We start from the raw sequence: 23,170 nt of genomic DNA on the forward strand, positions 1-23,170 counted from the left end.
CAATCTCGGCTGTCTGTTTTACTCATTAATCTGAAAACATTCTGTCGGTATGAGAATGGAAATTGTCCAACCCTACTAATATAATTTTAGGCTGCGTTTGCGTTATCCGACAGTGCAGATGTAGTTGGCTAGTTAAAGCGATTGGTCTTCCAAAATTTGCAAAACAACTTTGCTACGGTAATAATAACATGGCCGTACGTGCTGTTCATTTCTGTGTACGTACATAAATAAATTGCACATTAATCAAATAGAAGGACAGAACTAACTATAAGAACTCAAGATACTTAAAAATATGGTACAACTATAACACCATTGGTTTTTGCCAGATTTGTCACGACGAGGATTTGTCAGGAGGATTTGTCAGGACGTTGGGAATAATTAATTAATTACTACAGTAGAGGGGTGCACTAACATATCGTGCAGTGATGTAAGCAGTACATGCATGCATGTATAGAAAAAAAGTGGTAGAAAAAAGGAACACTTTTTTAACAGGTTAAGGAGTTGCATGAAGTTGATGCGGCAACGTGCACATACGGTCATTGTAAGTAACCTGGTATCACGCAGACTTGTAGCTGCCTTAATTAGCACGTTTAGGTTACTTCGAATATGCAGTCCGGCAGAGCACGCCAGAGAATTAACGGTAAACACGAATAAAAAATTGTGCGTTATAAAAGCTAGCCGCGTACACATTTTACATACGCTTGCACACATTTCAGTCATTTCTTGGTGTTAAGGTTAGTGTACCGTGTGCCGATTTCTGGAAATATTAATCGCTAAGTTGCGGTTACTAGGTGAAAGAAACTTCCATGTACAGGTACTTTGTTCACAGCGCAAAGTTGTTGCATAAAGGAGCAGAGCGCATCCAGGGAGTAGTTCCCCTCTTTTACTTGTGAGTAGTACTCTCTATTTATAGCGGTCGAGGATACATTGGGATTTGATGGGTAAACTCCGATCTAATGTGCGCCTTTTATGGTGCTTGTGATTAAAAACGTTGACTGTAAATGCATATATGCCAGTCATATTGTAGATGGCACTGGCGGTGCCGGTATGCCACCGCGGAGTCCCGAAAATCGGCTTGAAGCCACTGTTGCAGAAGGTGTTTCCCGCGAGATCATTTCGCGCGTACCTGGCTCACGCCGCTCGCGTCACACATACACACATACACACACAAGGAGAAGAATCAATAATGGTCAAAATAGGATGAGCAGATCGATTCAACTTCACTTTTCATCTCAAACCCAGTACACATCCAGCTAACTATACATCGGCATATATATAGATTGCCAAAAGAAATGTACATACATATAGTCCACACTCTGGCACTCACACATATACACGTTGCGAATACTGGAATCCCCAAGAGCATGCGCGCCACACGGGCTGGAAAACGCTGGGCACGTATAAGCAAACGGAATCAAGAGGAGACAAGCCGTAACCAACAGGATCATTGGGAACCTCGATAACTAGCGGCCCTGATCACGGAGAGAGCGCGAGAGAGCGGCGACGCCAACGATCCCAGCTTAGAGATATTACATGTCCTGTATAAGACACATTTTCCGGTGATCTTACATACTGCATATTGAATCTCATATGTACTGTTGTGTGTGATGTGTTGTATTTGCCATATTCGTGAAATCTTGTGTCCTTGTCATAGAATTAAATTGCTTATTGAGAACGTTCTTCTAGTGTGACTGAACATGACGAGTAAACTCTTCTATTCAGCGGAGATGTTATTAAAGAAACGTGGATAAACGCTCGTCGCTCCAGAGTAATTCAGATCAATCAAGATTTCTATCTTGCAGCTCTTTTTCTCTGTATGCCCCGATATAACCACATTACGCACAGTGTACAGGTTAATAATTTTCTATTGGGATTCCGCGGCTCATGCACTTTGTATGTGTAACTGGCATGGACGCAAACCCCTTTTGGCACCATTATCGCATGGAGAAATAAAACTATTAACAGTTGAATCCCCACGATGTCATGATCCGTAAAGATGACAAGTCCCAGTGTGAGCGTGTTTGCATAGTGGGAATCTGGATATTAATGGTGATTTCTTTTATCTGTCTGCCCGCATTTTCGGCCCTTATAGTTCTCGCCTCTTCGGACGGCGTATAACACCAACGTCATAATATGCCGTATATCCTGCAATTATAGTTATGGCGCAAGTTTGTGCAGCGGGTTTTCTGTGTTGTCTTTTGGCTGCGTGCATCCACTGCATCGGATAGTTGTGCGCGGTATATGTCGTATGTGTCACAGTGTGGACAACATTTGGGACTGGTTACAGCGTTAAGCTCCTGTTATTATTTTTGGTGATCTTTTTTCCTGGCACAACTCTTCGGGGTCTCTCTAGCCGCTCTTGTATCGCATATATCCCCAGCCCGCCCACACCTCTTCTGGCGTGCAGCTTCTCATCCGTGATTTTCACCCATCGCCATCAGAAACAGCAGATGTTGATTTTTCTCGTGTGTATGCTCGCACACACACATACACACATGCACTGCGCACTATATGATTCTGTTGTACTGTATACGTATGTGTCGAAAAACCGGGAAGAGAAATTGATGTGATTTTAAATGTCGCATTCAATGATTATATGAGCGGTCTCTACACACCGCGACCAAACATGAGAGTCGTTCGGCACTTTGTCCATTGATTATACTTAGTGTATTAAACATTATGTAACCACCTTACCGTCAGCAGGAAAGCGGGTATCAAAAGGAGTTCCAGGTTGATATTTCTTTCTCTGTGTGCAACAGCTCTCTAATCATCATGCCACGGGAACGCGCTAGCTTTCGTCACCACTGACCTACCCGTAAATCACTCCAATCTGGGCCAGAAGCAGAAGACGTTATGAAGCGGAATAAAACCCATTATCAGGATCCGTGTTTACATATGTTCTGTTTTCGGACTAGGTTATTATCATCTTCTGTTGTGGTGTTGTACGGGATATTCGTAGCTACCGCGGTTGCCGTCGTGAGACTGACCGACGTGTATGCCGGTTAAGAGACTATTTGGCCCGATCACAGCAGCATCTAATCAGCATCTTCCTGCTGCCGTAATCTACCCCCAGCGCACTGAAGAGCACAGCCCGGGAAGACGCGGTTAGTCTCTCTGGGCCCAAAGGATGCCAGTACGACGAGGCCATGTTGCTCCGAAAAACACTTTTATTGAGACGATTATCCGGAAATTCGAAAGCCAAAGTGAGTTGTAATCATGCCTAATAACTAACACCCTGTATAAGTGTATTATATAGCCAGTAATGCTGGCGTAGAATGCCGATTTCCTGGTCATGCTCAGCCCGGCCAAGGCTGGCAGTGCTTTTCGGGTATGATGTCAAAAAATTCCTCTCCAAACGACCATCATATAATACTATTTTCCGCATGACTGCGCCCAGATTATTATGTCATCTTCAGATGATCTCAGCGCATCAGCCCTGATTATAAATGACTTACTTAATTAAGTATTGTTTCTTCTTTACATTTGCTTTCCCTTTACAGACCGCGTATTCCTCATATGCAATGCCACCATACCACTACCGCGCATCATATATTCCAGCGACAGATTTAATGAGTTGTCCGGCTTCAGTCGCAGTGAAGTTATGCAGAATAACTGTACAATTAAATTTCTTCACGGGCCCAAAACTGACTTGCACAAAATCCAGGAAATTGAAATTGGTGTACAGCAGGCTGAGGAGCTTCAAGTGGAATTATGGTTATATAAGAAAGATGGTAAGTTTCGCGCATTGTTTGTGACCTTTTTAAAGTTGCGTTGTCCGTACACCACAGCAGGATACACTCTTTTGCAAATATTTATATGTAGCATCGATGGGAAATAATTATCAGTAATTTAGGTACAGCCACGGATGAACTAACTTTTATCTCGACAAGAAGTTTTTGCAGGAAAGAGTGTGAGCAGTATTGTAATACTAATGTGGGTGAAAACTAAAAAACATTGAAATGCCTTGTTGTTTCGGGTTTTAAAATTGTTAAAATATTATTTATTTCGAAATTATAGAGGCAAAGGCTGAAGCATAAACCGAAAGGAAGTCTGTGCTACCTGTTAATTACGAAAGTGGTGCATGTCCCACCTCTATTAATGAGCTACCGATGACGAAAGCGAGTCCTTTGTTCGATTATGCTTTCCATATTTCTTAATCATACCGCTGAATGCGTTGAAGACAGGAGAAATGCATATACAGTTGATTTGGTGGTGGCGGCTCCAGGGAACGGAACGAGGAAATAGGAAATAGAGTGCGTGTCTTTAGTGTTTCAGTTAAAAAAAGATTACACTGACAAGGTGTAACACTTGAGAATGCCACAAGTACAGAGAATCTGGAATCCGTTAAAAGAGCTCATTTAGCGCACTTGTCAAAACAAGCACGATCAAGTTAGTCGTGAACAACTTGCTGTGTAGTGCTCTGCTAACAGTTTCTTTCGCCACCCAATACCTGATCGAAACGCAAACAAGCGAATATTGAAATCTTGTTCGAACACCAGTAGAACTACAGAATCTCTCGGCATACGTCTACTGCATGGATTTTTTATTGTTTAAATACAAAAAAATAATTAATTTCATATTCTCTAAAATATTATAGGAAAATATTTTTCCCGAACTAATATGTCTGTCAAGTTTATTGTTCTGGAAATCATATTGTATGTGCGCTTGTTGGCATTATGATAGCCTGAATTGTTTCTGTCCATGCAAAATACGTTTTCTGAATCAGCTAGTACTATAATAGGCTCATTCAGTTAAGATAAACGCTGTGAAATGTGAACGTTTACCTAAAAATAATAATTTGAAACAGTTATGCATTGTGCTGATTGCAACCATTAGAAGTTCACACGGTGACTCAGTGGTCGATTGTAATTGAATGTAACTGAACGCGATAAATGCCGTTCATTTAGAAGTGCGTTTTGGCACGCTTAATTCCGTACGGAGGAACAAAAAATTCCGGCAGGATATCAGGCTGCCGGGTCTGTTTGTTGCAAAAACATATCGGTGGTCCTGGGTCGTATATAAACTGTCTGTGCTTCCTACAAGGGTAATCTAATTAAAGTCGCAAGATGCATTGCTCTTAATGACTCCCAATACCCACATCTAGACCTTTTACTTAGACACTTGAGATCGCCGACCGATGCGTATACAATGGTCTTATGTACCATCAGTGTAATACTTTACAGTAGCGAAAAGTGATTTAGCACGTTATATTGATTTCTTTCGCAAAATGTGTTATACAGCCACAAAATACACACTAACGATAGCCCGCTGTATGCAGACATGCATTCAACACTGATACGCGAAGTAACTTCGGCCCTTCATGGGTAATACGAACCCAGTGGGTTGCTCTTAACGAAAATTATGGTGCATGTATGTATACACTCTTGGTGTGATTATATTTCGCAAAATATCAATAACCCTAATACCGTAATCACTTTGTGCATTTCTGAATGCGTCAGTGCTGGAAAAAAGGAAGACCGTTGTACCTGTGCGTACTTAGGTCGACCTCAACACCCGGGCGCACCTTTTGAGAAAAGTGTTAAGAATTAAAAAAGCGTGGTTTATAGAATGCAAAAACAGACAAGAACTAACCGAGCAAGTGTAAGCTACATATAACAGTCTATTAGACAGGCTATATATTTGGAGTGCGACAACGAATTAAGTGCGTACCTCGTAATGCTTTGCATACTAATGATTTTGCCACACTCAGCCGGTTTCTTGTATTTTCGTGAACCCTTTTTGTTAAATGACAGCAAGTATCGCAGTCAAAATTGACACTTTTTTGCATTCAGGGATTGGATATAAATTTAAGAGTACTCAAGCGTTTTGCTAATTTTAGTAGTAATATCGGTGCATCATCTAATAACCCGAGTAAAACAACTTGCAAAAAAAACGTTAACTTAACGTTAGGAAACGGCTAAAATTGACACACATCCGTTAACCTAGTAGTACTTAAATGTTAAACTAACGTTTTTCCTACAAGCTGTTTTACTCGGGTAAGAGGCTGTCATGACCTTTTGTTCTTTTACGTTGGTTTCATCCTAACCTTCTTAATTAACCACGATTCAGTAATTCTTTATAGTAATGGTAAGGTCCCTTTACAATTCCTGGATTCTTTATTAGAGTCATGAGTAGGAATAACATAAATTAAATGCCTAATTTTGCGCAGTGTTTTGTACACAGATACTGAACTACTTATTATTTCTTAGTTGCATTTACGAACTTTAAATAGTATACAATTATATACTCAGTATAGTGAGCTACACATCGTTTTGGGCCAAAAGATAATAATTCCCTGATTCGAAACAAAAGTTATGAGTTACCAGAACGAATCCACGCTGTACATGATCAATTTGGTAAATAACAGATTGGTCTTAAAAAGTGAACTTAAGTGAGACGTAATGTTGATTCCAGTTAAACAACCTTAGTCGCAGTGGATCATGTGTTTATTTCACGCCTCTGTTGACGTAGTTATAAAACGTTGGTGCAAGGGCACAGATTGCTCAAGAGTATCTTTGCATGATTACCCTTAGGAGTTGTGGGGATTTTAGCATGAATGCTGTGACATACACTACACGGAAGCGCAATTTCAAAAACGCCTTCTGGATCCACTTTTATTTGAGAACATGGCGAGAAATGCTGCAGATCTCCTACGTTACCGGCACATTGCTATGCCCCACCGACCAGGCCAAAGCACTTTAGCCAGCAAATGGTTACAACGCTTTTTTCAGCGGCTAAACAGCCGAAAGGGGATTGCGTTTCATTCGACAAAATTTGGGGGGAACAATCAGCTGTTTTTCAGCCAACTTGCAAAGTGTTTTCCAATCCAAATGCAATTCTTCAGACCCTGATAGACAAGTGCAAATAATTTTTGCCTTTCGAATAGATGGTGATTGTACAATTCTTTTGAGCCATAAAGCACCACTGATGACTAAATAACAATAGAGGCCTTATTGCTGGGAAAATTAGTGTAGATGGTTTATCTCTCATTGCTTACAGGGCTTCTTCTGCAATACTCGTGCTTACTACTTTGTAAAAAATCCATGCACTAACTTTTTTAAAATGCTACATTGCAGCTGCGATCACATTGTATTTGCGATCGGTCCCGCTTTCTCCGTTTCGGATTTGACTTTTTTATATGAGTTTAACAAACTTGTATCTGAAATATTGATACGAATAATCAATCATACACTTAATTTTTATTGCTCTAACTTTTAGCGCAAAACTTTTCGCAAAAATAATTCGTGTGCTGAAGTTTTTTTTACGTTCTGCATGAACGCACGTAAAAGGAACTAGTTCAAAATCATTACTAAACCATATTACTGACAACGAGCGGAATTATATAAAATAATAGCAATTGAAGAGAAATCCATGTAGCTGGCCTTTACCAGCGTAAGTTTTAATTTTCTAAAAAAGTCAGTTTCTAATAATGAAAGTGAGCTTTTAAGTACAACACAAATGCGCTTCAACTCAGATTTGCTATTTTACGTCTTATTCAAGCAACTCTTGTTGTGGTAGTTCGTACGACAAAAACCGCGACGCATTTACCTCTTTAATGCGATATAGTTTTTTTGGACGTGTAATCACTCTTATAAATTTTGCTTTGAGTTCTTGAAACGAGCAATTATGAGCTTTAATAAAACGTACAGGTTTTATCTGTACTGTCGCCTTTCGAGTGCATAAGGCATAGAAATGTAAAAACACTTTTCGTTGCTTACATTTTTTTTTCTAGCTCTGATATTGCAAAGTATGGAATTTCTTCGTATGTATTAATCCACCGTTGTCTGCTTTATCGATTAACCATTTTGTATAACGTGTCTGGCGAATTCTGACAACAAAGAGGTTGCTCTAATTGGAACTGATGATTTTTGTGGAAAAGAATGATTTTGGGCGTCAGATATGGTCGATAACGCCATAGAGCATCCTATGTCATTATGCTGGGTTCGGATCCAGGCGGATCCCGACCCCTCTCTCTGTGTCCGGTCTCATCTTTAATGCTGCTTGCGTTTGAATCCTGCGAATTCCTTTTGCTGGAAAAAATTTCTCGTTTATTTCGATCGTTCAAGCATGGACAACGCCAGAATCTAGAGCTTACTATCATGCGTGTCAGTGCGTCCTTCACTTTCTCCCGAATGCCGCACTGCAGTGTCGACCGGCAATCGATCCCGTTCAGTGCTTTTATATGTGTAGTTCTCTGGAAAATATGGAATATGCATTCGTAGATACATGAATGATGCATGCGCAAGGCGCACGGTGTTCTTGCTTTTTGATTGAAGGAATCTGCCTTAAACTTTACCAAAATAAGGGTGTTCTTATTGTCGCTTACACTGGTACTGAATTGTGCATGAAAATTATAACATGCCAGAAATAGAGATTTTGCTTTGCGTTTTCCAAACACCTCACTGGACGTTCATTTGCAACTACTTTCAGTCGTGATATCGATAATTTTATGATTTCCTAATACAAAGTAATTCTTAATGCAGAAAAAAATTTGATGACCGAAATCCTTTAACTGTAGTGAATCGTCAAAACGGAGCAGTTGTATCTCAATTCTCAATAGAGCTATTTTTCACATTCTTATCTTAAAAAAGGTTGTAACTGCATGGCTTACTAGTTTGATATGTGTATAAGATAGTCAGATTCAGATGAACTTGTGCTTTTAGCAACTTTTGTTTTGTTGGATTGAAGTTTTTTCATATTTTAATAGGCAGCAAACGATTAACGTCAGCAAACGTCGCAACAGTTCTTGTTATTTTTTAGCATTTCTTGCACAACCAAATTAAAACAGCTGCACCATAAAAAAAGATCGAAAATTTATTAGTCTTGCGTTGTCTGTTATGATAATATATTAAAGTTATGTCTTTCCTTCATATGATTTCAGTGTTCGCAAGTTTATGAACATTTCTGAGTATGTTTATTGTGCGCTTATCGGTACCGGTAGTAGTAAGTACTCGTACAATAGTTATTTCTATTTCAACGCCTATTTTCACGTAAAGAAAGTGCCGGATTTTAGATTTTCGTGCAGTGTTCACAAAACAGCGCTCTTATAAACTTAAAACCTTTGTAAATGTAGAAAAGTAGGTTCTAAACGGTCCTTCCTAACTTCTTAGGAGTTTTTTGTTTTCATAGAGTGCATTAGCGGTATGGTTACATGGGATCCCAATAATTCCAAATTGCATTGAAATGTATTAACAGCTGGCTTGGTACTTTGATCTATAGTGTAAATAAACAAAAAGCTGCCGCTGCGTCGTTAGATCCCTGTAACAGCACGAACTGTTACGTCAATCCAGACTGCGGTATTTGCTTATTAAAAAAATTACAACGTTTACATTTCATATATATTTCATACTTTTCACTTTACGTATTTTATTTTATATTTCATACGTCATGTGGAATCAGTGTGGATACACCAGTCTGTCGAGCGGTTTTCGAACGCACAGAGTGTACTGAAGTATATAATATACCGGCGGGATATTACAGTATTATGCTGCACAATAACACTTGATGATCAGCGAGTCTCCATTCAGTACCAGATCTAGACATGAACTCATAACGGCCAAAAATTTTGTACTATTGTAAACAAAATTTTGGTTGATATTATCTGGCATACTAAGTATTGCTACTTAGGTTTGCCATCCTGTAGAGTATTCCTGTTGTGCCTGCAAACCCGGTATTTTTTGTGTTGTCTATTGAACGAATTGGTTGGATTACATTACCCCATGACTTCTTAGCCTGTTCTAGCTGCTGCGAAACATTGACGAGGCACAGTTTTAAGGCAATCAGGACAAAAATGATTAAACCAGCAGATTCGCTTATGTATAATAATGGAGCCCGGTTACGGTGCTCCGCAACGAAAAATCAATAAAACACTTTCCTTCCTTTTTGGCGTAGAAACATCTGACGTCGGGAAGAGACCCAGAATCAACGTAGCCACATGTTCAAATGTTGTATCTGTCTCTCTGTCATCAGCGTTGGGTTGTGGTTTGCAGTTTACAATAAACAGTTCTACGGCATCAGTTCATTGGCGCTTGAGTCCAAGTGTTGGCAATTAATGTAATGACAAGTGCAGCGCTGCATGATGATCAGTTTTGTTTGCGGCGTACTAAAGTACTCGTACGTCATATATATGCATCAGTTGTATAGCAGTGAAATGTTTGCAAGGGCTGCGAGAATATTAAGGGATTTCGGTGTTGCACAAAAATTAAAACACAGGTGTTTTTACGACTGTTTAAGGTGTCATTGGATTTTGCTCTGTAAGGTGATTGGTTGAATGAAATTGTGCTTTGATTGCATATATAATCGAAGTTGTGTCGCAGTAATAATATAGCAACATCCTGAATTTGGTTATGTGTTGCTAAATGGCTGATTCACAGGCTAATTTCTTTTAATAAGAACCTATTATTACAGTTTAGTTAACCTCAGAGTCCACCGACACTTCAATTTGAGTAGGTGTGTGCGAAATTATAAGGTCACGTTGCGTGCCGGTGCAATACGTCGGCGAGTGCTCTCATGGTGTGCTAATGTGTTACCAGAGTCTCAATGATAAGGAATCTTGAGATGCAGTACTTAAACACACAAGGAAACCACTGCTTTTTACCCCAGAACAGGCCAAATTACTGGATGAGGATCAAAAGATTCCGTGACAATTTGTATCGATGGGTCCGCACTCAGCATACATGGCACACTCGTTGTTAGAACCGGAGGGAAACCGGCATACTCGTACGCTGCGTGAATGTACTATCTCTAATTTGGATATATTGGTTCCCGTGTACGCTGCTACATGGTAGGGGAACAGCGCGGCACAGGTCTTTATTGTGGTTTTTATTGACACCAGCTCGTCAAGTGAAGCAATTATCCAAGTCTTTGTTATGGATATGTTGCGCGTTCGCTTCTCAAAGTGGATGGGAGATACCCCGCGCTCTGCGCGCGTATGTATTGACAGTACGCAACTGAACTGCCGGCAAAGCGCAGCGAGCTGTCACGAGTTAACCCGTTTTTCTTCCTGTCTATCTCGCTGCATCCCTGGTTGTATAGGACAGAGATACAGAACACACTCGTCCAAATACTTTTCCCACAACACACATTATGGATTTGTGTGCGTGAATGTGTGATTTGTGGGAGGTGGCTAGTACGGGATACGTTGTAACGCACAAAAACGATACATATCGACGTATGTAGTGTACGCCTTGGACGATGCGGCAAAAGATACTGACAAAGCGTAGTCCAAGAATATGCGGCAAAATTTTCCATATATTCAACTTGGGCAACAAGTCATATAACCCGACAGTATAATCATTGGATTTTGTAGCTGGGCTACTGATGGCCATATTGTAACGATTACAACGACCAGCTGCTGTTCGCGTCCGCACTATCTCATGATCGACAGCGATATATGCTTGTGTCTTTGCAGGCACAGAGTTCCTCTGCAATGTGATACTTGCGCCGGTCCGCAATGAAACCTCCTCTGTGATTATGTACATTTTGAATTTTGAGGATCTTACTGATAAAGAAGATGAGGAACGACATAATCACGGTAAGCCAATATGTAACTGCCAATTATCAGCGTTTTTCTGTAGCGTTCGTAGACCGACAAAAACGACTGTATCCAATGCACATCAGTAAAACACCTGCTTAATGTCACACGTACGTGGACTAACTAGCTTAGCTTTTTTATATATCTTATTGATTGGCAAAACAAATAAGCTGCGTTATATTTGTCGACACCTACCGCATATTGGACTAATTTTATTTTTTCCCGCTTTATTAATGTCCAGGGGCCCTTTGTTGCGCTGCACGTTGTCCAATTTGTTCTTGGCTTTTCAGCATGCTGAACCGGAAGTACCCTGTGGTTGACCCCTTATCGCATCCCTGCTTTTGTCATTATTAACCATGCATCATTTGAGATATAACGAACTATGCTTTAATGGATTACGTATGGAGCGTACTGTATGGGATAGTTTGTGCATTATTGAGCGGCGCGGAGCAGCAAGCTGCATACGATGATACGATATTTACGTAACTTGAAACAGGTGAATTGCTGTTTTGCTACGGTATCGCATCATGAGAACCCGTCAATTAAGTTGGCAAAATACGGTACATATTAGCTCAATATATATAGACCAAGCCATCCTTGGTAAATTAAACGGATACACGTCTAGCTCGTATTTCACAATTTGTTTTACTTGTCATATACATGCATGCTAGGCCCGCTAGCCCGTGTGGTGATGATTTTATTTTATAGCTTATTCAGCTTGGTTATGGGCCTTATGGCATCCAGGCAAATGCATACATAGCGTCCATACAATTGCCTTTTTTGCTTCCTTTTTCGTGACACGCACAGAACGCAGCGTTTATGTACAAGGCTAAAACTGCCCAATTCTGAATGTCTGCATGCATTATGTATTGTGCAAATAGCATTGGATCTTGATGGTGAGAACTGTGAAATATTGACGCTGATGAAGAGTTGGTGCACAGCTAGTTGCACTAGTCGCCCTTATAGTTGCAGTTCGGCCCCAATTGAACTTACAACTACCGCGCTTTCGCCGCACCGGCTCCCGCCGCAGTAAAGCCGGCTCGCCTTCCCCGTCGGATTTCGGCGGTAATTACTCCATCGCCTCATCAGGCGACGTGCCTGTATCTATAACCAGCACGCAACGCGGCGCTCCGGCATCGGCAGCTGGTGCAGCTGCTACTGCTGGCGAAGCCATACCCATGGATACCTTCTCCGCAACATTCAATCCCAACATGCTGAGTGTGTCCGCTCAACAGTTTCCGCCAGGAAGTCGACGTGCCTCCACTACCCCATCCGTCCGCTCCATACGCGAGCCATCAGGGAGTCGTGCGACCAGCAGTGCCGCTGAACGCCAGGAGAACTATGCGTCATCACGCGAGAATACGCAGTCACCTGTCATGCCCCATTCCTTTAGCGGGATGTCAATCGGCGCAGCTACCTCCGCCAGTGGACCGGGTGCAGCGTCAGCGACAACAGCACCCAGTACTGGTTAGTAATTATTTTCACTTCCTTTTCATGTTTCTCCCATAATATTGTGATTGACATATGCCCATACTGTACCGCGGCCAAAGCAGTGCCCCGGTACGCACACGCTAATCACTTCATCAATTTTCTAACCTTTGATCTTTCTCCATTGGTGTTATATAGGACGCGGGCACGACGTGCCACGAATGGTTTCGGTGGATGCGACTTCCCTGCGTAAGTAGATGGGATTATCGCATGTACTTATACTTACCTGCCGGCTAATACATATATATCTCTGTGAACCGGGAGCGCGCACCAGGCATGCGGCATGTGTGCAGCGTTGAGGTTACTTATATGATGGTGACAACTGACAACGATGCTGTATAGTGTATTAACTTCCAGATCATATTATATATTATATATCCGCTTTCCGATCCAGTCACCCACCATTGAAGCGGGCAATCATATCTGGTTGCTGAACATTTCATTATCGCATCCAGAACCGTGTGTTGTTCATTATACCGTATAACACATTGGCACAAGCTGGCATGCCTGAATTGCAGATTCTGCCGAGCGACTGCATATTAATCGCATTCCGCCGCATTCTTCCCATATTCCCAAAATCTCCCCGACCAGTAGTCTGGCCGATCTGAAAGCCACGTATGGGTCTTCGGAAGGACCTGGGCCAGCATCCTCTGTTGATCAGCCACGGCATGAGATGAAGAAATCAGATTCCCTGGGACACAAAGTGCACGGCATCGCCTCGGTACGTACAATATGCACTGTAGTATCTGAAGAGGATGCATAGTCTGGCAGTCGTTTCTGCACTTTAAGTGGCATATAAGCAGTACGAGTGGTAGCGGCTGTATTAGCCAGCGTGTAACACACAGTCCTTCCAATTGTGCTTGAGCCGATCCAGATAATTTCCCCCATTGCCGGCATTGATTCCCGGCTTGTTATATCTCCACACTGAATTATCATCCTGTTCTCCACGGAGCGACGGTAATTAACCAGTGGGCCTCGGCGATGCGTTGGGCTCTCCCAATCGTCAAATGTAATAATCGATTCTTTCTCTTTGGCCGGGGCGCTGACACACACACATACACACACACCCAGGCTCACTGCCACAGTGTACTAGCACAATCGGAGGAAATCTGTGTCAAAACGCTCTTTCCATTCCCGACCAGAGACTCGCTACGGTCTCAAAGTGTTGTCGACAAGTGCTTATTTAACTACATTGACAATTACAGTAAAAGAAGAGTAACGATGCTTACTGAAGGATCAAGAATACAGGGCCAAATATATAAAATAAAGTCTTCCTTGGACATAGTTTGGGGTAACTTCACACTAGCACAGATGCGGGTCAGCCGTGAAATTTAGTAGTGGCACTATCCCGGATAACCGCGGCGCATGACATCCAGTGTTCTTATTGTCTTTTTTATTTGGACGAAACTAACTACAGTTTTGGTTAATATTTTGGACTGACAATGTTAGTTTTTGACAGTTTGATTGACTAGTTAAATACCATGTCGGGTAGAATTATTGCTCCACATCGTTTGCATAAACATGAGGTGAGAGAGGAAGTTAATGGGTTTTTACCGTTGAACATTATTTTTATGATAATATTGACTTGATAATGACATGCGCCTTTAATTGCATGAACATGCGTATAATCCAACTGGGAATCTATACTCTGCTCTCATGATTGTCACACGTAAGTTGCGCATCTCCACTACATCTCAGTTGTTGTATTAATGAGAGGCAGAAGGTATGTGTATATAGCGACGACCTTTATTAGTTCTCGCTTAAACTGCCACTATAATATTAATGACTAGGAGTATTCATAAGTATGTGCTCATAAGTCGTAGAGTCGTTAATACAACGTTAACAAATTTTCATCGGTAATGTACAGCATCTGATGGTGTATAATACTAAATTTCTATATTGGTTTTCCAAAAGCAGGAATGAGTACATTGCGCGAGTGGATATTTTAGGGTTACAGTATAGTTTTTAGTTGTTATAATAATTACCTCGTTTGCGTTGGATAACTACCTCGTATATGTTCTAACGAAACATGCACCCTGCCGCATATGATCAAGCAAGCTAACATTTAGGGCCAGATTTTGCCAGAAAACGGCCAGATTTCGGAAACTGCCAGATTTAGCTCCAATCTTTAACTTAAAATAGAAATCTGCAATATCGTTATTGTGCAGTGTGAGATTTTTATTGTAAATGTATAAACCATTAAATTAATATCGTACACTGCATGCTGCTTAGAGATACTGAAATACGTATACTATGTACTGTAAATATGAAGACTTATTGGCCATCTCGGCTCAGTATGTTGACTTTGAAATCTTTTACTGAGTTCCCCGCGCCGAAATGCATACCGTCCCTAATCCCGGCTTTTTGTGAAACACTTTACGCTAACGGAGCCCAGGGTTCAAGTTTCAAGTATAGATTCTGGAAGCTCAAGAGTTTTGTCCAAGTGACACTGACACTCTAGACGCCGGGTTGTAGTAGAAACGATATACAGATATATACGCATAGGAACTGTACCATGTATGTATGTGTTACTTAATGCTGACGATCATTTTGTATGCTTCAGGCCTTTCAGTTGGAGGACGATAAAACGCAAGATTTTGTGCTCAATCCTCCAAAAGTCAATAGATGGACCATATTGCACTACTCACCATTTAAAGCCGTATGGGACTGGATAATTCTCCTCTTAGTGATCTATACAGCCATTGTTACGCCCTATGTGGCGGCCTTCTTGCTAAATGAGGAAGAACGCCGAGCCAAACTCAACCAGGTACCCGGTGTGCCCATGCTGTGTTGAACCCTAGCGTGATTAGGTTAATTTCAAACACCACGGGAAACGCTACATTTCCGCCATCCCGACTCCGCATGCTAGGCTGCTTGAAACAAGTGCTGATTTTTTCCGGCCGCGCGCGCGCGGGATCGGGATATGGCACGGCGTTATGAGTATAGACTGTATACGATACATACATCGGTATAGTGTTGATACAATATATATGCCGTACTATGAACGCCATCAAAACCGATACAGCTAAACTCTGTGCGTGGCTTGCCCTGCACGTCCTGCGCTTCATATGTAATCCAAATCGTAATTGATTTTTTCCAATAATACAGCATTATATTTCACGTCTTTGTAATGTTCGTTTGGCTCTTGGATTACAGAACCCCGAAACACGAGGAGAAGGTGCAGAAGATTCCAGTAATCGTTACGACGACCCTATGACAATAGTGGATCTTATAGTGGATATAATGTGAGTTACGTAACATCCCGCCGGCATCATAGATCAAGGCAGTTGTCAAACTCATGCCATTATACATCTAAAGCATAGCAGATGCATGTGGAAAATGGTTTTGACTAAGTGCTGAAAGTTATATGGTTAATTGGAATACGTTTTACATATATAGATTGCGAACATGCAGAACGTACCTATGCGCAATGTAGCAGAGCGCGAGAATAAGCACGCAATGGTCATATTATTTTGCTACTGCTGTAATTACAAAATTATATAACCTCCGGTTTTAAATTTAAGCGATACAGTTGATTAACAGAGTTCGTTAGCCAGCGTGGTAATAACCGCTCTACAGTAAAAGTAACATAGTTGTAATATCTATATTCTGTTTTCGAAATATGTGATTTTTGATTTTGCATAGCGATATGCGGAAATGTATTTGCCATGTTGTCTAGGTTTATTGTTGATATATTAATCAATTTCCGCACAACATACGTCAACACGAATGATGAAGTTGTCAGTGACCTGGGCAAGATATCGGTCCATTATTTCAAAGGCTGGTTCCTTATTGACGTTGTGGCGGCTATTCCATTTGATTTGCTCCTGTTCGGATCGCAAAGTGATGAGGTTTGTAGTCATTTTTGACCGGTAGTGTATACATCAGCTATGATGCCAGTGACGCATAAACTGCTATAACGATCCAGTATCACTGATACATTCTCATCGTTGCATCCAGTTCGATAACTGGGAATGTGAAGTACGCACCATAGTAAAAACGCGAAAGAGGAAGATAATAATAACCCTAGTTGTCTATCTGAGGATAAATGGTAATACTTGTATACGCATGGGGCAACGATTTTTGCTCGGCTCAGTCAGCCTTTATCATTTTCATCTTCTATTCAAAACGCTTTGCCCGGGAAAAAAGTAGGGAAGCGCGCATAACTGTAAATTCATTTCATCGATATTATTGACTGACATGACGGAGACGTATTCCGCTGGCCCGGCTGTGAATATATCCACGCTCCACTGCCATTTCACAACTAAGCTACTTTTCAGTTATCAATATACAACGGGTTGAAATTTGGTATACTATTAAATGGGAAGGTCGCCCAGATTAGCCATCACGATCTCGACTCTAAGATTTTGTCGAAGCTAATCATCGTTTATGTCTGTAAAATGGCATATTCAATCTGACTTTTCGAACAAGCGTTTTCTGCTGTCCCGAGGAATCCGTTAACCTTTCACTACTCCAATATTTGTAAATTTTTGTAATTTGGCAAGCAATTCACCACATATACTCGTATGTCTTTAACTGTTGTCCATGGCCTAAAGGTCATGTGCGCATTGCAGCGACTGCTGGGCTTATGCAAAGCATAAAAACTAATGTGTGCCTATTCAGGTTAAGCTTATGTTTTATTACAAATATCTGGATTTACCGAAAATGTGTTGTTACAAAAACCAGATTTAGTTTCATATACTAATGCGTCTCTTTTACGATTGTAACGATTTTTAAGAACTGAGTAGAATCTAAACTGTCATACTGGCGCATGACTACTGATTCAAACCATTTAATCAAACTGCTTTAGTGCAAAGACACACTTGTGATAAGAACACTGACCTTTACTATTTACTACACTGCTTTTGTTGAAGGTAAATTTCTTCTTATTTACAGACAACGACGCTTATTGGTCTACTGAAAACCGCTCGTCTGCTGCGATTAGTGAGAGTGGCCAGAAAATTAGACCGATATTCGGAGTATGGTGCTGCGGTGCTCATGCTACTTTTAGCAACGTTTTTGCTCATAGCCCACTGGCTCTCATGTATATGGTACGCGATTGGAAACGTGGAGAAGGCCTACGTGATGCAGTACGGCTGGCTAGATCAGCTGGCGCAACAAACCAAACAGTACTACAATGAAACCGATATCACTAGTGGACCATCATTAAAATCCAAATACATAACATCGCTATACTTCATCATGAGTAGTCTGACGACGATCGGTTTTGGAAATATCAGCGCAACAACCAATTCTGAAAAGGTAACTAACGATAAAAATACACACATACCCGGCTATACGTCTTTTTGTGGGTATTCGAGTATATGCATATGTACCACACGTCGTCGTTTAACATAGTTATCGCTGTAATATAATGTCCATCCCGCGGCAGCCCAAAAATTTTGCTGATTGAAATGTTAATAATTCAACAGTTTGCTTGATAGCGACGGCAAATTAGTATCATTGACAAGATTTACACAGTTGTTTGATTAAGGCAGATTTCTAGTGTTAGCACCTGCTTGATGTTGACATATGGGTCTCGTAATCGTCCTACAAATTGTCCCGAAGAGCATGTTAGTCACTGTAACCCATCAGCCATAAACGGTAACGATTGATTTGCCGGCCACCTAAGGTTAATATAGGGTTATCGAACTTCTAGGTCTTCCTGTTTATAAGGCTCGACATGGACTTATGTAGGCTTAATTGCAAAAAGAGTTACGCGACACCAAATTAATATCGACAGCTGTAGAGCAAGCTGCATTTGTACAATTACGTGCATGCTAACATCAGTGACGTATCCAAAACTATAAAATTGTTTTTATGTACGTGCAAGTTGTATTATATTTCTGTATTTTCTCTAGCGCCCTTTAGGATAATCTTGTACTGCTTATGTGGCACAATATTTGAATGCTACGTACATAATGCAAAAAATCGATGTTGCAGATATTTTCCATCTGCGTCATGATGGTTGGCTCCCTTATGTATGCCAGTATTTTTGGCAATGTGTCGGCCATTATTCAACGACTTTATTCGGGGACAGCGCGTTATCACACACAGCTGGCGCAAGTTAAGGAGTTTATTCGATTCCATCAAATCCCAAATCCCCTCCGGCAACGTCTGGAAGAATACTTTCAGCATGCTTGGTCCTATACCAATGGAATTAATATGAACGAAGTCAGTTTGTGTTGACATTTATTTGGCTGTGCATATCAAATATTTCAGTTGTGTCCGCTTCATCAAACTGCCGACAAAACCGTCTCTCTGTGCAGCGGTTGGATTGTAATGTGTTTTTTTGTATCTGAAAATGTTGTAGGTATTAAAAGGCTTTCCTGAATGCTTGCAAGGAGATATTTGCCTTCATCTGAATCGTCAGTTATTAGAAAATAATCCGGCCTTTAGAGATGCTTCTCCTGGCTGCCTGCGTGCCTTAAGTGTGAGATTTCACACAACACATGTGCCTCCTGGCGATACTCTTGTCCACCGCGGTGACGTCCTTAATGCCTTGTATTTTGTCTCGAGGGGCTCCTTGGAAGTCATTAAGGAGGACATAGTCGAAGCCATACTTGGTTTGTACATGTTTTCCATAGAAGTACATATCCACTGTAGCACTTATAGAAACGTAGCTGTGATTTTGTTTTCTACAGGGAAAGACGATGTGTTTGGTGAAAATCCCTGCATTTATCCTACTATTGGCAAATCATCGGCAACCGTTCGTGCCTTAAGTTACTGTGATTTACATAAGATTTGGAGGGATGATATTCTCGATATACTCGAAAGTTATCCAGAATTCCATGACCATTTGAGCAAGAATCTGGAGCTGACCGTGTGCCTTCGCGATGTACGAATAAGTCTAAATAACGTACCTCAATACCTATATATCGTTCATAGCATATGCACGATGGTGTAGATTTAGATGCACAAACATTAGTTAAAGGCAAACGTAAGCCCAATTTGTATGGCACTTACTAAAGGGCATGCTTGGTGCAGGAGGAATTAAGCGCTCAGGTATCGCAAATCCGTCTACCTCGCGGCCAGCGGCACGAATCATCCAGTGACGAAAACGAAGATGAACTCGCCAAGGAGCCCTCTCGTCGACGGACCCGCCAGATGCGACCACAGCACCGCGGACAAAGCACCAGTCATCCTCATCCGGACCGGGGTCATGGTGACCTCCACGGACATCGCTCCAGCAGCATCTCTCCCGAATCTCATCTTTATTCTCTGCGGCCTGAAGGTGCCGGCAAAGGTATTTTGGAATTTACGCCCTTTCTGGCTGGCCAGGACGTCACGCCGGCGAATTTGGATTTTGACCGTGCATCACGGCGCAGCACTTTAGGCGGTACGCCAATCTTTGTTATTGTTAACCTGTACTTTATATTCTGTTGAACAGTTTTCTGATTAAACGGAACGCGCAGTATATTATAAAATGGAAGTGCATTTCCGCACGTAAACAAAACTACTTCAGGTTTATGGAAAGTTATACATTCTTATATTTACAAACATTTTTATTCGTTTTTCCCGGTTAACGTTGTACACGTACTCATTGTACTGTATTGCTCTTGTGCATCCCCATCCTATTAAGCATTATACAGGATTCCACAGTTTAATTTCTACCGTTCCATAACCTGCTTTTTCATGCGTGCAGATATGGTGACAGCAATCAAGCGAAGCATAACCGATTTAGCCTTGAGCAAACCCCAACGTGAGAAAAGAAATGCTTTTAACTGAAAATTTTTCGTGATCTCCTGGGACATAAACTAACGGGGCCTTGTATAATCTGTGCTTGCAGCATCATCCGATACGACGGAACAAGTTCCCCTATTACATTCCGCGCAGACCAGCGGCATTCCGCACACTTCCCGTGAGCAGCGCATCAGTGTTGCCAGTGAATCTCCCAGGACATCCAAACGCCGTGCACCGCCGCTTGCCACCTTCCGCAGCCGCGCCAGTGTGGAGGAAGCCGGCACGGCGCTGTCCCATGCTCATGCAGCGGATCCGCGCATTGATGAGCTTATAACGTAAGAGATCATAGCCAGCAGTTTTTCCCATTGTCTATGCATAAAGTGCACGCTGTCTACAGTTGTGGTGAAGCTGTCCGTATTAAAAGATTTATTATAATAAAAATTTGGCAGTTCTGCTTATTCACCTTTCTCATAAAGGTCACGCTTCTCGAAAAGGTTATTGTGTAGAATTTAGAATTATACGGCTCTTTTTGAATGTTAAGTCAGACGCGGTTTTACGAATTATGGAAATTTAAAAGTCACAACTTAACTGTACATTAATGAACGGGAAAACTTCATTTTGGTTGGGGTTGTTACGCGTTGGAATACATTGGGTCATGATTACCAGACTGTCGTAGTATGGCGGCTTAACTAATTACTTACAATGTGTGCGGACGTTAAACCATTAAACTTAGTAATACGGAGCAGATGGAAAAACTGCTTCATAATTTCGAGAATACTCGTACAGTATCGTAAAGAAAGCATGGTTAGTAGTACTAATACTGTTACCGTAATATTTGGATTACGTTGTTCCAAACTGATTACGGTAAAACTAGTGTTGTTTTTAAATGCCTATCCGAGAAATTTCGTTTGTTATTTTATTTAAGTACTTTCGTGTTGGCGTATGTGCTACGGTGCTCCGAAGTGCAGCAACTGTTTTGCAGTGAGCTTACAGAAGCAATACAATATCAAGAACATGTCACCTAAAAATAATTTATCTTTTTCTACAGGCGCTTGGACCGCTTCGAAGAACATACAGCTCGTCGTTTTGAGGAATTAAAACAAATACTGATGGCTCGATCTCACACTGAAGTGGCTGCCCAAACCGCAGCGCCCCTGGTAAGTGGTAATTACGATATTTAAATTTCATTCATTTAAAAATAGCGCGATCAAGTATGAATGATCATAATGTAAATAATGAAATCTTCTAAATTTATTATTTTTTCATAGATAATAGATCTAATGAAAGCGATATACGTATTCTAATTTATCCGTACCCAAATGCACTCCCTTATTTTTCGTTAACAGTGCACTTACACGGTTTTTTGTATCCGTTGTAGTGAGAGCATGTGTTGGTTGACCTGTATACACACACACTACAGACCAGCCCCCCTGGGTCGGCAATCATTAACCGGTTTAATTTGCCGGTTCGTTGCAGGCCAAATCGGACACATTGAGCAGTCTGACCACGGCCGAATTCTATCGCTACAGTTCCCGCTCGACCACCGCCGGCAGCAGCACCAGCTCCCGTGCCTCTTCCGATACGCCCACAAACGAAGGGTCCCGAGTGTAACTGACCGACTGTGCCGTTGCGGTGTGTGGCGGTAGCCGGAATGCGTAGCAATCTCAGATTATATGTTTGCCGGCTGCAAACACTTTTCTCAACCGATCCCGGGTATTACTTACCACTTTTTCTCTTCTCTCACAGAAATCTCTCTCAGGCACTTTCTACATTGTTCTAGTCAATAAACAGAGAGCTCTAAGCTAAGATTTCCGTTCCTGCTAAAAACGGCAGCTTGTGATGGTTTGTAAAACTATAATGTCCAAGAAGCTGCGTCTTTCTGTGGACCAAAGATTTCAAGCAATTATTTGTGCCCCCGGTTACTGCTGCGTAAGTTATAACGAGAAACCCAGCCAAATGCTGAGCTCACCGCGTGTACAGTCTGAGCTCGTTTCTTTGTGAGGCATGCACCGTTTGCACATATGTGTGTGTTTTATCCATAATTACTTTGGTTCAGATTTTAAAATATGTTAATAAAGCATAATGATACAATATTTGAGTATTTACTGTGTGAACATATGCGTTTAGGTAGCGAAATTATGTTATCTTAATTGTCTGATACAAGGATTTGACTCATACCGTATCCTGCTGACGTACCGATACAATCCACAGTATTGTGGTAGAACACTGCCGTTAGATACGGTGACCTTTACAAGGTCCGGAGGCAAACGAGCTGACTTCTAAGAAAACATCTTTCACTCAACAAGCGGCTTTAATTTTAGATGATTTCGCAATAATCGAGACCTTGAAAATTATTATCTGCGTGTGCGTCCATTTTATGGTTCTGTCGCATGGATTTCTTGTCTAGTAGAGTAGACTTTAGTATATTATTATTACAAATAATTTCCTTACATAAGGACTTTTTAT

The 23,170-nt window shown here is 41.3% G+C and overlaps 1 protein-coding gene across 3 annotated transcripts; it reads left to right on the plus strand.

The window, feature by feature from the left end:
- The first annotated feature begins 910 nt into the window (after positions 1-910).
- LOC129581969 (potassium voltage-gated channel subfamily H member 6-like) lies at positions 911-22,751 on the plus strand. Of its 3 annotated transcripts, none has more exons than XM_055473306.1 (18): positions 911-3,203; positions 3,501-3,731; positions 11,411-11,533; positions 12,506-13,000; positions 13,160-13,210; positions 13,540-13,742; positions 15,585-15,788; positions 16,178-16,266; positions 16,701-16,872; positions 17,918-18,283; positions 18,965-19,195; positions 19,335-19,587; positions 19,666-19,859; positions 20,009-20,360; positions 20,667-20,723; positions 20,811-21,039; positions 21,753-21,861; positions 22,181-22,751. In XM_055473306.1, the coding sequence occupies exons 1-18, from the start codon at positions 3,128-3,130 to the stop codon at positions 22,313-22,315; spliced, it is 3,570 nt and encodes a 1,189-aa protein (XP_055329281.1). In that variant the 5' UTR covers positions 911-3,127; the 3' UTR covers positions 22,316-22,751. The 3 variants fall into 3 exon arrangements, with proteins under 3 accessions (XP_055329281.1, XP_055329280.1, XP_055329282.1); XM_055473305.1 differs by having other exon boundaries at positions 912-3,203; positions 12,500-13,000; XM_055473307.1 differs by having other exon boundaries at positions 912-3,203; positions 12,500-13,000; positions 22,083-22,318.
- Positions 22,752-23,170: the final 419 nt, after the last annotated feature.

Source organism: Paramacrobiotus metropolitanus, unplaced genomic scaffold (genome assembly GCF_019649055.1).
Source record: "Paramacrobiotus metropolitanus isolate TYO unplaced genomic scaffold, Prichtersi_v1.0 Parri_scaffold0000006, whole genome shotgun sequence".
Lineage (NCBI taxonomy): Eukaryota > Metazoa > Tardigrada > Eutardigrada > Parachela > Macrobiotidae > Paramacrobiotus > Paramacrobiotus metropolitanus.

Coding starts and splice junctions, on each gene's coding strand:
- LOC129581969 (XM_055473305.1), top strand. CDS start 3,128: ATGCCAGTACGACGAGGCCATGTTGCTCCGAAAAACACTTTTATTGAG. Junction 13,743..15,584: donor AAGTGCACGGCATCGCCTCG/GTACGTACAATA, acceptor TGTATGCTTCAG/GCCTTTCAGTTGGAGGACGA. Junction 20,361..20,666: donor ACGGCGCAGCACTTTAGGCG/GTACGCCAATCT, acceptor TCATGCGTGCAG/ATATGGTGACAGCAATCAAG.